The sequence below is a fragment of the Phyllopteryx taeniolatus genome, chromosome 1 (assembly GCF_024500385.1).
Source record: "Phyllopteryx taeniolatus isolate TA_2022b chromosome 1, UOR_Ptae_1.2, whole genome shotgun sequence".
NCBI lineage: Eukaryota > Metazoa > Chordata > Actinopteri > Syngnathiformes > Syngnathidae > Phyllopteryx > Phyllopteryx taeniolatus.
This window is the reverse complement of record NC_084502.1, coordinates 21,008,187-21,026,355: the sequence shown is the minus strand read 5'-3', so window position 1 is coordinate 21,026,355 and position 18,169 is coordinate 21,008,187. Positions and strand designations below refer to the sequence as shown.

General features: G+C 39.3%; 1 protein-coding gene across 2 annotated transcripts in view; it reads right to left on the bottom strand.

The window, feature by feature from the left end:
- sema3h (sema domain, immunoglobulin domain (Ig), short basic domain, secreted, (semaphorin) 3H) overlaps positions 1 to 18,169 on the bottom strand; it is a 65,624-nt gene that overhangs the window by 36,913 nt on the left and 10,542 nt on the right. For both annotated transcript variants that reach the window (XM_061780279.1, XM_061780287.1), the window contains exon 2: positions 4,782 to 4,936. In XM_061780279.1, coding sequence (XP_061636263.1) covers positions 4,782 to 4,936 — 155 coding nt within the window. The remainder of the gene's footprint in view (positions 1 to 4,781; positions 4,937 to 18,169) is intronic.

The following is an 18,169-nucleotide window of genomic DNA, read 5'->3' as shown; positions in this document are numbered from 1 at the left end:
GGGCAGGAGGCGGGGTACACCCTGAACTGGTTGCCAGCCAATCGCAGGGCACAAACAAACAACCATTCCACTCACATTCACACCTACGGGCAATTTAGAGTCTCCAATTCATGCATGTTTTTGGGATGTGGGAGGAAACCGGAGTCCCCGGAGAAAACCCACACAGGCACGGGGAGAACATGTAAACTCCACACAGGTGGGGCCGGGGATTGAACCCCGGTCCTCAGAACTGTGAGGCTGACGCTCTAACCAGTCGGCCCACCGTGCCGGAATTTAGGCATTTATTTTGTATATTTTTCCGTGCAGTTTCTTGTCAAAACCTAATGGAATATCCTCTTTTTTCCATTTAATGGAAGAATAATTACACATCATATAACATTCATACTGATATGTCACCAATTATTAGAGATAAAGGATTTAGCGTTAATTTTTCTTAATCTGTTCATATATGGATTGATATTTTTCTATTATAAAATTAATGTGCAGATTTTCATCAAATACTTATTGGAAATTGGAAGAATACACGTCATAAGTCTAAAACTGTAAATAAAATGCTGCACATAAATGCTCAAATGTGCCAAAATATGCGATTAATTTCACATCTTGTGAAAAGAAGCAGCAATTATTTCACAGAGTCCTAAAAAGATTAAAAGGGTGTGTATGTCAGCAAAGAAAATAAACGGTAATGATGAGAATGTAGCACCACAGGGGGGTTTCAATGCCACATGGGAGGGAGAAAAAAAAATACTGCAGAAAGGTTGGAACATCTTATAAACAGACTATAAATATGGCACATGACTTTCTAGCCAGCACAGAGCTGAGTTATGTCTCGAATGTGACTATCTATCCTGGGGTTGGCTGCTTGCCGGGCAGAGTGGGTGGCTGGTCACCTAACTCCTGCCTGTTAGTCTGCCTACCTGCTTGCTTTCTGGTTTGGTCCTCTGCCCGCATGCACGTCTCACTGATCTAAGTATTGATTTTAGGTGACAGTGCACGGCTGTCTCTGTCCTTGCTGTGACCCTGAACACATCCTGACGGGCTGACAGAGCCATCATCACGTCTGTCTGCATGTTAAAGTTCAAGCATAAAACTAAATATTGACATACATACAACTGTCAAGTGGTCTGAAACTGATTTTTTAATTTTAGGCCAAAGTTCATGTTCACTCAGTCTGGCTGTAAATCTCTGATCAATTCATTCCATTACAAACATTTGGTGGCATGGATATTAGTGCGGCGAGCGAGAGAGAGAGAGAGAGAGAGAGAGAGAGAGAGAGAGAGAGAGAGAGGTACTTTGCTATAAAAAGTAAACAGGATTCACTGACTTTCAAAATGTTGGTGTTACCAGATTCATTTCATTCTACATGCCAAACAACATCTACACATAAGGACAGCTATTTCTCTGTAATTATTCTCTAGTTTATAACGTTGCTAGTAAAGGGATTATTGAGAAAAACATCTTGTGACACTTTCTAACCAATTAATTTGTGAATAAATCAAAGGTTGGTATTTAAATCCCAGTTAGCCACTAAATTATTCACATACCAAAACATGTCTGACATTGTTTTATGTGGGAACACTTTTGGGAAGGCTGTTGTTTGCTTGTGCAAAACAAGGTCCATAAAGAATTCCAGTGGCTTTGCAGTGGAAGAACTTTACTGGACCTCATCAAACACATTTGGAGTGAACTAAAAAAAGAGATTGTGATACTCTCAGGTCCAACACCAGTCACCTCTGGCCACACAAACATTCCAAACACAGACACATGCCACACAACCTTGTAGAAAATATTTCAGAATGAGTGAAAGCAGTGACAGCTGCAAAGGGAAAATTGTATTTCTTTGAATTTTCACTCCCTGCGTTTGTTAAGACGAGGTGTCCCAATACCTTTGTCCATGTAGTGTAGGAATTTGCTATATGCACAATGTCAATTTAAGAAATACACTGTTGATTACCTAAAAGAGGAAACCAAATGGTCATTCATTATAAAGTGAAACTTCTCATCTTCTTTTGTGTATTCATAATTGCTCTTTAACCAAACAAAAATATATTTTATCCAATTACTTGATTATTCAATAGAATTATCAGAAGGATACTTAATTATTGATTGCAGCACAACCAAATGCAAATTGTCATTTGTAACAGGTCTGTTTAATGTAACTTCAGAAATAAAGTGAGAAAAAGTAAATTGTAGCATAGCATTTTCATAGAATAACTGAAAACGTACTATCGATCAGTTTAGAAGACCCAAAAACTAAAGCCTCCCCTTGACGACCCGCTTTGAAGGTGCAAAATTTTTGATCAACCCTCATTTTCTTATTAAGGTTTAATGCACTTGTTTTATCTAATGTTTTAGGATGAATGTGTCTGGATTTAAAAATATATTAAATATATAAATATTATATATTAAATGTATACATATATAACATATTAATTAGACACATAAATGTATAAATTCAAATATAGTATGGCTTTGTTGTTAAAAAGACTTGATATTACTCAAAACTCAAAGTGTAGGACTTGCATGTCTCGATTTGAGACTTGACTGAGGAATTTCCTGTTTCGACTTGAGACTTGACTTGGGAATTGAGGGCAAAGACTTCAGACTTGTGACTTGCAAAGCAATGACTTGGTCCCACCTCTGCAGGATGCTCATAATTTAAGCAAGTGCTGGCGATCGTATGTTAATTTACTGATGATACTGACTACTTTTGGTGTTGTAGGCGAAGAATTTTGGTGAAAATATCCATGACTGTCTGAAGCTAATGCAAAAGCAGCAGCCGCTACCGACCAGTGCGCCACTGAATGATACAGCTGTTGTTATCGGTACAGGTTTTTTTCAGACCAATAAGTGTGACGTCATTTTTTCCCATTATCGGACCAATAGTTGTCGTGCATCCCTAGTTTAAACTATATCTATTCTCCAACCTATGATCCCAAAATATCATTTCAAACTCATTTTACAACGTGATCCTTGGAAATGAACAGTTTACGAATTATTTGATTTGGAAAAAATGCACTGCAATGTGAGGACGCTGGCGTATATGCTGTATTTTTAACCCTTAAAAATACAGATTGTTTTTAATTGGAGTCCAGCTGTGTTTGATTATACTGATTGGACTTCATTAGGAAAGCACACACCTGTCTATATAAGATGTTATAGCTCACAGTACATGTCAGAGCAAATGAGAATCATGAGGTCAAAGGAACTGCCTGAAGAGTTCAGAGACAATTGTGGCAAGGCACAGATCTGGGCAAGGTTACAAAAACAATTCTGCTGCACTTAAGGTTCCTAAGAGCACAGTGGCCTCCATAATCCTTTAATGGAAGATGTTTGGGACGACCAGAACCCTTCCGAGAGCTGGCCGTCAGGCCAAACTGAGCAATCAGGGCAGAAGAGCCTTGGTGAGAGAGGTAAAGAACAACCCGAAGAGCACTGTGACTGAGCTCCAGAGATGCAGTCGCAGATGGGAGAAAGGTCGAGAAAGTCAACCATCACTGCAGCCCTCCACCAGTCAGGGCTTTATGGCAGAGTGGCCCAACGGAAGCCTCTCCTCAGTGCAAGACACATGAAAGCCGGCATGGAGTTTGTTAAAAAACACCTGAAGGACTCCGAGATGGTGAGAAATAAGATTATCTGGTCTAATGAGACCAATATACAACGTTTTGGCCTTAATTCTAAGCGGTATGTGTGGAGAAAATCCGACACTGCTCATCACCTCTTCAATACTGTCCCAACAGTGAAGCATGATGGTGGCAGCATCATGCTCTGGGGGTGTTTTTCAGTTACAGGGACAGGACGACTCGTTGCAATTGAAGGAAAGATGAATGCGGCCAAGTACAGGGATATCCTGGACGGAAAACTTCTCCAGAGTGCTCAGGACCTCAGACTGGGCCGACGGTTCACCTTCCAACAAGACAATGAGCCTAAGTACACAGCTAAAATAACGAAGGAGTGACTTCAGAACAACTCCGTGACTGTTCCTGATTGGCCAAGCCAGAGCCCTGACTTAAACCCAATTGACCATCTCTGGAGAGACCTGAAAATGGCTGTCCACCAACGTTCACCATCTAACCTGTCAGAACCGGAGAGGATCTGCAAGGAGGAAGGGCAGAGGATCCCCAAATCCAGGTCTGCAAAACTTGTTGCATCATTCTCAAAAAGACTCATGGCTGTATTAGCTCAAAAGGGTGCTTCTACTAAACTACTACTACTGAGCAAAGGGTCGGAATACTTATGGCTGTGTGATATTTCAGTTTTTATTTTTAATAAATCTGCAAAAATTTCAACAATTTAGTTTGTTTCTGTCATTATGGGGTGCTGTGTGTACATTAATGAGGAAAAAATGCAAAGTTACTTTAGCAAATGGCTGCAATATAACAGAGTGACAAATTTAAGGGGGTCTGAATACTTTCCGTACCCACTGTACTTCCTTGACACCAATTACTACTGTTGGCAAAGGATAATATTTTATCAAACATTAACATTACTGCAATCAAACATGTATAAGAGCCAAGCTAGAGGGACAGAGATGTGGAAAATACAAGAATTCCTCATTCGATATATTTTTTACAAGTGCCTGTATGTGGAATGAGGAAACAAGAATTTCTGAAGATGCAAGCAGAGGACAATGAAAACTGAGGAAAAAAAAGTATTAGCCAAAGCGGTGTGTTTTACATATCACCACTCCTTCCAAACCCTGACTCATAAGTATGTTTAAATCTGTGGTCAGTATGCATGTTAGTGCATGCATCATCATACTTAGCATTGCTAACACCTACCTTGCGAGGGTTCTGTGTAATGTCATCCATGCTGGTTGACAGCAGGTTATCTTTCATGGCCACATATAGATGCATCATATCGTCATCAGGCAGCAGGGAGTACAGGTCTCCCGCCTCCAGGGGCAGCGTTAGCAGGCGTCCATTCTGGATCAGTTCTGTTGAGGAAAGGACCACTTGGACATCAAGGGTCATGATGCAGATGACTGAAGAGGTTTTGCTCATTACCATTGTTGAGTCAGTCAGTCAGAGGCATTCACACGTTCTCAGTAGAACACGAATTAAGTAATAAATCTCGGTAAACCTTAAATAGGTACCCGGTACTCTCTGCAGTTTAGTAAATTATTTCAGGAAATATGGTTTATGAACCAATTTTCCATCCATCTATTCCCGACACCAATTATCCTATTCGGGTTCGCGGGGCGCTGGACGAAAGGCAGACTACACCCTTAACTGGTCGGCAGTCAGTCGCAGGGCACATATAGACACAGACAACCATTTACACTCACATTCACGCCGTAACTGAGTGCGAACTGAACCCACGCTGCCTGCACCGAAGGCCAACGAATGTACCACTACAAAATCAGCGACAACTTCAATTTTAAGGGTCATAATAGTTTCGGACAACACAAAACTATACTGACTAACAAACATATGGCCAAACTACAGTATATCTTTATATAGTTGTCTTCTGACATGTCATCTTTGAGAACTGTGCGAGTGCTGGAGATCATCAGCTGCTAGCCGAGCGAGCGCAGGCATAGCCCGTCCATCTGTCTTGTAGTAACATTTCATATTTCACATTTTTTTTTTTTAAGTATTTAACTTAAATTGCCAAAAGGCTCGATAACTGCGCTGTGCCAGGCTTTGTCAACTCCACATAACAGTGAGAGGCAGAAACGTCTTATACGTTAATAAAATAATTTTCCATTCCATAATGTCAGAAGCAGTGTTACCATAAAATCATTGGGTACACCTTTGTTTTTCTCAATCGCATTTGAAAAGACAACTCCAATGTCCAATGTCCCCCTCACAGACGACCTGGGCTTGTTTGGAGATGGACACCCATAGGGCACTTAATGTTTGTATCATGGCGAAAGTTTGACCCTTAAATTGATTGTGTTATTGTGCTTAAAATGTTTGTATGATGGGAAAGTTTTTTTTTTCTCAAATCCGAACCAAATTGGAAAACAACCAGCATCCCATAACAGATCGCGTTTGCAATGTAGGAAGGAAAATGCTGTAGTTTACAGCAAAGAAAGAAAGAAAAAAAACATTAGAGTAGTAATACATTTAGTTATCATTTGCAGGTTTTATGTCCACATATTTTCTGCATTCTCCAAACTATTTCTTTTCACAACTGTTACTGTTATCAAAACAAAAACATGAACCTCACTGAGTCTTGAATTGTTGTTTTTGTCTGGTTCCTTGCCAAATCAATCACAGTGTCTAATATGGCGGAATGACAGACTTCCACAATGCAGTCCAATTAAGCAGCTACAAGCTGCGAGCCCATGTGGATTTGTTTACTCATCCTCGCTGCGATGTAATTTTGTCACTCACAGAAGCAATAATCAGAAATTGCGGGGGTCAGCCATTTTCTTTCGGACCTTGTGTGTTTGAACCAAGCTTGGGAAATGGTCATTGTCTTTAATGATTAAATTATAATGTTAAAAAAAAGTGTAAACCCTTTTTTGTCATTGTACTCTTATGAGTGAGTGAAATGCAGTCCCACATAGGTCAAGAGGAGCAGACGGAGGAGGAGGACGCAAAGCGAGAAGGGAAGAAGAAAAAAATGGATGGGCTGACACAGAGAAAAGCGACAGCGAGATGAAAACGGTCTGATAGTTGTGAGGCCGTTACGATATGAGAATGAGTGAAATGGGCGGGTGAGCGGGAGAGGGACCGAGAGGAACAATGGAGAGAAAGCAATCTTGATGGAAGAAATGATGAAAAAGTGATGGATGCCGATGATCTGGGTGGATAGGAATGAGGAGGATTGAGCAGCGAGGGGCATGATGGGCATAGAGCGGGATTAAGGAGGAAGTGGGACCACGTAGATACAGCCAAAGAGCAAATGTGTTAGGATAACGAGTAATACAGCATGTGCATAGACGAAACTAATAACAGAGCACAAAGTGATGCATAGAGAGGTGGATTGAATAGGATAGGAGTAGATGATGATAAAGGCTGATAAAGAAATAACAAAAGTGAGGGAGGATGATTGGATGATAAATTATGACTGGGTGAATGACAGGTGGGGGAGGAGAAGGAATTTTGGGGTGACTATGTGAGAACAGACAACACCAAATTGAGAAAGAAAGAAAGAAAGAAAGAAAGAAAGAAAGAAAGAAAGAAAGAAAGAAAGAAAGAAAGAAAGAAAAATTATAAACGGGAAGTAACTATGAAAAATTAATAAGAGGTGAAACATTTTTTAAAATGAAGTAGAAGCGTTCTCAGAATAGATCCACCGAGGTTGAACGGTTAACAAAAGTTACAAAATAAATAAATAAATAAATAAATAAATGAACATTGGTGGAGTGGTGTATTTGTGTTGTTGTCTGCCCGTATGCCATATACTTTCATACAAGCACCCTTTATCCATCCATCCATCCATTTTCTGAGCCGCTTCTCCTTACTAGGGTCGCGGGCGTGCTGGAGCCTGTCCCAGCTACCATCGGGCAGTACACCCTGAACTGGTTGCCAGCCAATCGCAGGACACATACAAACAAACAACCATTCGCACTCACATTCACACCGACGGGCAATTTAGAGTTGTCAATTAACCTACCATGCATGTTTTTAGGATGTGGGAGGAAACCGGAGTGCCCTGAGAATACCCACGCAGGCACGGGGAGAACATGCAAACTCCACCTAGGCGGGGCCGGGGATTGAACCCTAGTCCTCAGAACTGTGAGGCAGACGCTCTAACTAGTCGCCCACCGTGCCGCAAGAACCCTTTAATTAAACTCAAGTACCATTTCCCCCTTGATGTGTTTCATTTGGTCAGATGTGAACTTAAATGGTCTGAAGCCACCTCAAAAGAGTACGGTTCCAAATTAACTCTGGTTCTATTCGGCTGTCAGTCTCCTGTTTCCATTTTTCCAACCAATAAAAGACAAGAGCATGAAGCTGACAGGGAAGTTGAAGTACAGGTATGAAAGCATACTAAAAAACAAACAACCAAAAACAGCATCTGTCACCGTTGGTTGGTGGAGGTAAAAATACAAATAAATAAATAAATATGGGCTGGGATTATTTTTATTCTATTTTTAAACAGTTATTGTGTTGTCCCAGCCTGAGAATGATGCTGATGAAAAATGAGTTGTGATGGAAGTGGCGAGATATAATAATCAGGAAAAAAAAAAAACTGAAATCTAAGATGAGCGATAAAGAAAACAAGATAGCAGATGCTTTGCTTGAGCTCAGTGGAAAAAAAAGTTTGTGCTGTTTTCTGTTTCATTAAACCCAGTGGGTGAATCAGTCGCATGAAGAATGGGACTGCGATTCTTGTTTTGTTCACTTTGGACATAGAATTGTATCAAACGTAAAACACTGTTCAGTTTGCAAGGCTACCCACATAGTACTTTGACTAAAATGGATGGAAATGTCTATTTTTGTCCCGAACAGTGTCGATCTTATTGAATCTGTAATTAAAATTAAAAAACATTATTCTCCATTGAAGAAAAAAAAATGTCTAAAAAGGCCCTTTGTTGCAATGTTAACCAAATGATCCACACCTAATATGGTGTTTTGAATAGTGTATTCCCACTACCCCATACTTAGAAAATATTTCAGTCGCATTTTCGTAATCCCACAAACAAATGGTGATGAAAACATAAACACTTTGGAAATGGTAATAAATCACAACCTTGTAATGGGATTAGATTCTCACCCAAAATGAATAACCGCTCAAACAGGCCTTCTAAATAGGAGACATTTTGTCATGACACGAAATAAACAGAGGTGGAACATTTAGTCCAGTTAGTGAGTCAGCATGTTCAACTGCTTCGTGGCAAAAAACAACATGTTTTTGCAATCAAATGTCGATTTTGCAAAGGTTTGGTGGTGCTTTCAGAAGGTTTGTCAGTTGGACTGGAAATTTAGATTTTTTTCATGGGTTATACTAACTATAGCAAAGGCCTAAGTACACCTTCATGTTTCCACTTGAGAGCATATCACTTATGAAAGGCAGCCTGCTCCCAGGGAACCATACTAGATCTGCATATACAAGCATCCAGGAAGTCATCTGAATTACAGTTGTGCAAGCCACAAGAGCAGCATGACCTTGCTTCGTTCAATATAAAAGCTCAGCTTAATAGAACCTGAAACCACCTCTGCAGTGGAAACATCAACTGCATCCCAAAGCCAGTTGCAGATCACACCATCAAAATCATAAAGATGGAATGTCTAGTGATGCTATGCATCACAGAGAATGGCTTTGGTAACATACACGAATGTATAGAAATACAGTGGACTCCCTAAATGTAATACCCCTGAGATAATTTAAATAAGAATTGTAATTGTAATTGTAAAAATTAGATTTCTGTGGGGGGGGGGGGGGGGGGGGGGGGAAATCTGGCTCTCAAAACTTTAAATCTGACTTGAGAGACCAATTTTGGGCTTGCATAAGGTAAGAAAGATTGTAAGTAAGTAAAATCACCTTAGTAATACTGTCTGCCGTCATTATTTTGATAAAAGACAGGCTTTTTGTATTGATGTTTTACTATTAAAGGTTCTTACACACTTCACTTGGTTTCCCAGCGCCCACCTTGGGGTAGGGTGCAAGATGGCGCAGGGATGGCGGTAGCATGGCACGAACTTGCCCATATTTGGCGCTGGTTGCTAAGTGACCGAACATGAAGTAGCCTGGTGACTTCCTGCTGGTTTGGATGTCAGGAAGGCTGCAGTTCTGCAATATGTATTTGTCACTGTTACAGCAGCAAGCCCTGGCTTTGCTTACGTATAATGAGGAGGTGACGATACAAGTAAATCATGGCTATGATATATTTTATTTTTCGCTATCATTTTTACTGTGGTACTGTAAGTAGTGGAGCGTTTGCTTTTCGTTGTGCTAAGTGCAGTGTCTAAAAAAGTTTTTAAGCGTGATTAGCTTATGTTTACTCTTGAATGACAGTTAAGAACCTTAAACTGTTACACAATACATCTGTATAGTTAAAGGTTTTATTATGGTGACCCAACAACACATTATTTCTTGTGTAAAATTGTTTAGAAATCCGAACAGCTAGACTAGCGTTCGGTAACAAATTATGTTTGAATTTAGAGATTGCACTGCATTCAGACAATAAAAAATACAGAATATTACAGATCACAGATATACTGCGAAGCTATACTATTTATACAAACCTATAAATGTGTTTACAAATGATATACTGAAACATACAAATGTGTGTACATTCAGTAGATTAAGACTGGTTGGTTTTGTCTGTGTCTAAGCTCTTTCCTCTGACATGAACCAATCCATAGTTCTTTTTATATATTGACATTAATATTGACATACTGAGATACAAATGTATATATTTAGAAATTCAAATGCATCTAAATTAGACAAATCCTTGAGATTTCAGACATGCTATTCGTGTCACAGTCATTAACCATTAATGAATACATTTAGATCTCAGTGTCTGAAACAAGCCAAATGTGTCTGACTAGTTCCAATCCGTCTGGCCCTCTTTATCCTAAACAAACACAGATTCTTGTCAACAATTTAGCCTGGTCAAATGCCTCCCATCTTGAGCTCACCACCATGAATGACTCTTATTCAGAATGAAAAAAAAAACACATTCTTTCCTCCACCCTGCACACACACAAACACACACACACGGGCGCACACGCTACTGACTCAGTCGTGAAACCACCAGCTGCACCCGCCCCACCCTTACTCTCGGGAAAGTTGCCGTGGTAACAGCAGCTATGCCGGCATAATTTGTGAGCGGGTGTGAGTGCTGGGTCGAAGGGTGTCTCTTGGCCTTGAGGCCCCCCCCACACCGCTACCTCCCCAACCCTTAAATCCAAATGCACACACTCCCATGCATGAGTTGAAGGATTTGACCCACGACATCGCCCATCAACACTGTTTCGAATATTGAGTGTGTTAACGAAACATCAACATTACGGTTTAAAAAGTAAACTGCTGGGTATTTAACTATCATTGATCAACTATGTAAGGAAATGAATGGTCAATTCATCGATAGCTATGTTTTAAATGGGATATGAGAATCTCTTTGATCGTTCTGAGATGCTATTTCAATGAGATTGTGGTACTGAGTAGAATAATGCTCCCTGGAGATGTCTCCATCAAAGAGGTCTAGGTGGATGTAGCTCCACTTCCCATAGTTGATGTCGTTCTATTCTTCTTTGACTGGAAATGGACCTTTCATGTTTTTGGCTGTGTGGTGAACTGGAGCACTGGGAGAAAACCTATGCAGGCATGGTGAGAAGACAGTAAGATGTTAGATTCCTAAATAATAGTACCTATGTTCAGGAAAACTAACTCAGCAATCACAGTGTGGCAGACCTCCAAACAAATATGCCCACAGAGTGCAGCCATTCTTATCAGCTTCACATTGACAGCAGGGTCAATGAGGATCATGACCTCTGATCCAAACCAATTGTCCTCTGACCCCTGTCACTCTGAATCAAAGCTCGGCTATAAAGGAACATACGCACCGAGACATAATCCTAAAGGCCATCGCCCATTAGGATATGCAAGAACACAAAGGCAGACATACACAGTGGGAAATGCATGAATGGCCACTTTATATTAGTTCAAGTGTCCATGTCCATACAGTATGCACCTCAATGAGTGTCCACTTGATGTCCGTGTGTGTTTATTTCACTTTAGGTGGTCAATATTTCTATCCGTGGTGAACATTAGATTAAAGGCTACTGGTCATGGGAACTCTGATGGGCCTCATGGGCCTCAACGTGATTAGAGAAAATGTGTGGCGTGTGATACAGCTAAGAGCATTCCTTCACACACACACACACACATACATGCGCACACAGCAACACAAACTTTTTTTATTCCTAAGGTAATGTTTTCTTTGTATTCAATAACATTTTAATTGAATACAAATTTTTGACACAATAAGAAATGGTTTTCAAAAGGTTAACAAATAGATATTTATGTCAACTTAAACAACAACATTCAATCAAAACATGTTTATATTCCATCAGGCCACCACATTTATAGTACAAAGTACAGTCAGATAGGATAATGATTTTAAGCTACTTTTTAGTTGACAATATTGACAAGGCTCTCGGTCAAGAATTCACATATTTAAGCTTTTAAAGGACTCTGTCTACTCAAGCACTTTAAATGTCACAAACATATTTGAAATATATAATACAATACTATAGAACTATAAATAATTGTATATACTTAATTTTGTTTCTGTTTTACGCACATTAACCTAAACTATCATTACCCAAAGGTAAAAATTCTAAATTGTTATATTATAATATGCCCTGCGATTGGCTGGCAACCAGTTCAGGGTGTACCCCGCCTCCTGCCCGATGACAGCTGGGATAGGCTCTAGCACGCCCGTGACCCTAGTGAGGAGAAGCGGCTCAGAAAATGGATGGATGGATGGATGGATATATTATAATAAACAAGCAGAATCTATTCCTTGACTGTATCTGAGGAAGAAATAAAGGCCATAAAAGTTTGATAAACAGCCTCACTATACATTTGATTAATTGATTCTATATCTTTACAAAGACATGCCAGCCTTGCTCATACCAGAAGACATTAATGTTCATTCTGGTTTCGTGCTGGCTACATTTTTTCTTCAGTGATAAGCAGTCATTTTTTTCCAAAATTTGTGCAAAACCATGCTCTTTGCACAATTCTAAAATGTATTTTAAAAAAGTAAACTTTCCATCTCAAGCAACGCAGTCTCGCTTCTTTCATCATGTCATTAGTCTAACGTTCTGATGCGCTGACATCACTCAATGTATTGTGAATCAGCATTATCGTTATGCCAAGCAATTTGGTACTGAGAAAAGTCATTATTCCAGAAATACAGTAAGAAAGTACTTAAAAATATATTTTTTTTCTGTAGTTGATTAACTATAATTAACGTTAAATCCCTAATCGATTTTTATTGGGAAGAAATTCTGTTTTTTCTTACGCCTTATAAAAATGATTTGGTGTTCAGGGCGTCTCGGTGGCTCCACAATGTTTTATTTATATGGTACTTTCACATGACACATTGTAGTCCTGCCATTTGGAGTGTGGCTCTTGGTTTTATTACAATTTCATCATTGAGACCTAGAACAAACACATTTGCACTTGAAACATCAAATGACACTCCCGGTTTGAGTTTATCTGCCTTTTTGTCATGCAGTTGTTCTGAAAAAGAAACATTGTCATGCTCCAAGATTCTACAAAATGACACAATGGTTTCAATTAAAGCTCTACACTGTGAGGTCTGTGACTAGATCACACACTTGACTAAGCTCCACCAGATAAACCTGGCAAAGTTCTGCCGCTCACACATGACATTGGGTGATAGGCGGGGCCAGAAAGTCGCACAATCACCTGTCTACCAAATTCACAATCATTCAGACCCATGTTTGTACCATCTCTATATTCAGTTTACCTTCTTTAAGTTAAAGCAACTCAAACATACATTTAAAAAGATGTAACGCACATGAAAATGATGTACTTTAATTTGGAAATTTTACTTACTAAGGCAAAACTGGAAAAGTCTCCTGTCTTCACTACAATATTGTACTGCTATTCAACAGCAAATCTTTTTAACATTTGGATTTTTGTACAAAGTTGTTTCACTGTGAAATTTAAGTGCCATACACGTACAGTATACTACAGCATGCGCAAGCATATAATCAGATAAACAGTATACCTAAAGGAGCTTTTATGGATCCCCATACCGAGAATATGTCCACATGTAGATGATTATTTTTTCAAAGATATATTTTCCTCGCTCTGTGGTAAAAAAAGAAAAGAAAATCCTCCATCCACAGACATGAAATCACATCTGCAGTCTTTAAAGCTTCAACACCAAGTCCACCAATAATTTCCCTTTCACGTGTCTTTGTACAAATACACTGTATGGACAAGTATTTGGACAGTTGGTGCTGTCCATTTAACATCTTCTCTCTTATGGGTAAAAATTCCACAAGATGTTGGAGTGTGTCCCTGGGAATATTTGTCACAGGTCACGGATGTTGGACCTGAGAGCGAGCCTGCTCTCTGTTCCAGTTCACTGACACAAGGTGTTTGACGGGATTCAAGGTCAGGGGTGAAGTCACGTTTTTCCGCATTTATCTCATCCAAGCATGTTTCAAATGTAAAATAAAAAAATATTTTAAAAAAGATAAATACATAACACACTTTTTTTAACTGATGTTCATGTGTTTCTACATTTGCACAGACACTTAACACTAATCTGAGAAATTACACTAAAAGCATGTGTGTGTATTTTGCCTCTGTGTGTGTCTTCGTCCGCCTGCTGGTCTATTCACCAGGCCTGAGGGAACTCTAGTGTCTGGTGCATCATTCCCAGGGGGTGGAATTTGTTGGCTGCGCCACGACTGGAGGGGTACTGGTACCGGGGGTGAGGAAACCGGGGCATGTTTCCTGTGGAAATGGGGTTATCACTTTGCCAATTACTAGCGCAATTACAACAGGAGCCTTGCAGAAGTAGCCTGGGAACAAAGTCTACGGACCTTGTCCTATGCTTGAAATACTGTCTTCAAACAGTGTACAGTACATGAAATAAACTAGCAATTAAGAAGTTATGACTTCATTGCTTCCAAGGGTTACTTTTCACTTCTGATCAACGGAAGATGTATTTTTTTTTTTATCACTTTCTGTCAATAAGATGTAATTTCTCAGTGAATAATGTATGAATCCTAATCACCATATGGAGTTGTTCATCCAAATTAGCATTGTTGGTCCTAGAGAAGTGGTACCCAACCGGTGTTCCATTTTTGTAAAAGTCACAGTGCTGTTTGAAGTGTCCAATTAGTTTTGGTCATTGCTGCCCTACATAAGACTAACATTAACAAAGCTTGATCGTTTCTCTGTTCGTGCAATGCTTCCAATGTCCGCCTAATTGCAGACATGATGCCATTTGAAGTATTGTGTCAAACTCTAACTGAATATAAAAAAAAGGCCTCTTTCATTTCCAGGGTGCAAATCAAGGAATAAGGACGCAATACAAAATGGAGTGAGAAATGAAGAAAAATATAATATTTAACATTGCACAGTGTTTATTTTGTAATGTTTTCTCCCTCATTTGATAGACTGATTCAGTACAAGTAGCTACAACTGTATTTACAACTCATAAATTATTAATGTCCCACGTGAGCTCGCAACATTCATACACAGGCACACACACTGAAGTAAAATGCAGACCAAACCCACAGAGGTTATGTCTGGACTGTGTCACCAACAGACCAGACCCATGTACACAGCTTGAACTTTGATGTCGGTCCGCATAATTATTCATCATCGCCATCATCATAATCATCATCATCCTCAGACTGCTCAGTCTGGTTTCAAGCGAAGCACAGAACAAACTTTAATTTTAGGTCAAACTTATTGTTATTATTGGAGAACACATTGCCTCACAATCGTATTTGTTTCTTAAAACAACTTGTGTCGTAGCTGCCCACTTATTGAAGCCATGGCTAACTGCTATAAGCGCATTCAAAATCAGGAGACGCTTTGCACATTTTGAATGTACAATATTGTTTTCATGAGAGGAAAACCTGAAGGCAAAACAGGGATTGTTGTTGTTGGTTTACTTTAACTGTTCCCCTTTGCACGCGTGAAAGGTGTTTTATCAATAAAAATCCACTCAGAATATTTAGCAAAGCTCATCCTCATCGTGGCATTGTTGTGCCTTTTCTTTAGGTTCTGTTTGGCAAAAAAATCGCTTTGGCATGTGCTTGACAGCCTGCAGACGTGAGATATATAATTTAAATAGTACTTTGTTATTAGTCTGGAGAGGATAATTTGGTTTGAAAAAAAAAAAATCATGCCTACCACCAACTATTAAGGTGATCTTTCCTTACTAGTGGAGCATGGGGGGTCTTGTGTCTACATATATCTTAAATGCTATTAAGAGCAAAAACATGACAATCCACAGGAATCAGGGTGATAACAATCTACTTCTTAGCTCAGCCTCAAAGCAGAGTTGAGACACGCATGGACATTTTTACACAACCCTCCAATAAACTTGTGGATACTCGGCATTTTTTACTGTGACTTCAAGAGAATTGAGTTTCAAGTTTATGATGAATCACTGCTTTAAAAAGCCAGATCAAAAGATTTGCATAGAAAAATGCCTGTATACTACGACTTCCTGATAAGTCTCTTTTTAAACAGGAAAGGGAAGTTTAACTTCCAACCTTTTGTGTCACTTGGAAAATCTTCCCGTCATTAAGAATTCTTGAGGTTGTCTCTTGTTTACGCAGCAATAGGAATGTCAGATTGGAGTTTACTGGTTATTGTGAGGCTTGACTGGATCCTAGCAAATATTTGTGCTGGTTTAAACTGAAAAGAAATCTGATGTTGCTTGGCAAAAAACTGTGATTCAACCTAGAAGTGAAAGAAAAAAGACAGCTCTAATTTGCATTTGTTGAGAAGTTCAGGCTGCCTAACAAACAGATCACATATTGGGACCTTGGCTCTTCAAATATCTCTGCTCTTTTTCCATTTATTTATATTGTGGTGAAAGGCCTTGGAAATTTGGACTGAACATGCTGGGACGAAAAGACACTCCACCTTCTTGTGTTTGGAGTTCAATATTTAGTTTGCATAGAAATCTAATGACATAAACCTGAAATTGTTCTTCACCACAAGTGATTCAGTCAATTTGTGACTTTCACCTGGCCAGCCCCTCAAGTGAGCTTTGTGGATTACATTCCCCCAAGCAGCCAGTGTGACAGGAATGCTTGTTGGAATGAATCTGAAATAACCCTCCATGTCCAGATATGTGTTGCAAAAGATGTGTCAATCCAAATTCAAACCCCAACAAACAGGGATTGCTGATTTTTTTTGTCAGACGTTATGGAATCAATGGTTTGACTAAGTAGTGAACAAAATGTGTACAGTATCTGAAAAAAAGGAGTGGAACTGGACTGATAGAAAGGAATAGTCTAACAACCAGATGAGGAAAGAGATCCCACTCAAGATTACCAATGGGGGGAGAGGGGAAATTATACTAAATTGATACTTAAGGGAATTGGAAGAAATGTGAGGGTTCATTTTTACTTAATTGTACGCTTTAGGCTAAAGATAGCCTCTGATATTAACACAAGAAACCTCTCCAGTCCACATTAACAGCATGGCCATTGTTGTTTGTTGTTGCCAAAGCAAGAGTGCAGTTATGCTGACTGCTCGCTGAAAGACGAAGAGAGAAAAAGTTGTGTTCCTGAAAAAAGGTATTTTTCATATACTTTACTTAGTTGACCACAAGACAAAAATACCGGCCCAAGTGATACACTTCTGACATCAATCAAACATAATGAAAATCATCAAAAGTCGCATATAAATTGGCCCTCAGTGAGCATCTTAAGTGCTCCACAAGTATACGTTATCAAAGAATAGCAATCTTAAGTTTTCTATGCTTCATGTCTGGTTAGATCAGTATGGGACATCTGCAAAAATTAGGCCGTCTTCCCAATAACTTTTGTTTTGCATGAACCAACAGCTGGGTTTGACTTGAACAGGCACTTGAACAGTGACAAGCAATGGCCGTGCGACCGTTGGGGACTGCAACCATTAAAATGAATAATAGAGAGTGTAGTGGTGCCACATCACCATCTACGTGAATAGTGCATCTCAGCAGCAGCAATTTGCAGCAGAGAGCCTGCAAAGAAGTGGCCTAGATAGAAAGACATCTGAAAGAATAAATGAATAATGAACTGAATATCCTAATATCGCTCTAGAAGCGTTTGCTTTAATAGTACACATAGGGAAGAGTTTGGACAATTAGGAGGACATCAATATTGCTATTAGGTAAGGGCGTCATAATTGATCAATATATTGATTGTTTATTAATCATGCCTAGAAGCAACTGAAGCAAAATGGAGTGCATTGCTTAGTTGCAACAAGCAGGGTACTGTTGATTCAGTTCAAACTAGCTTGTGATATAAAGACCAAAATCATGATGTCAGCTATTTGCTGAAGTTGAGCTACATGCACACAGGCGTATGCTATGGCACAAATCCTCTGGAGAGCATTATTCTACTTCATAGAACACTGGAATGAAAAGAGGAGTTCAGAACATTCAGAAATTATCCCATCAAAACAATTATTATTCCATTTTTATTTTATTTTTTAATGCAGTCAAATGCATAGCTGTAATTGCAATGACTGTTGACCTACTTTA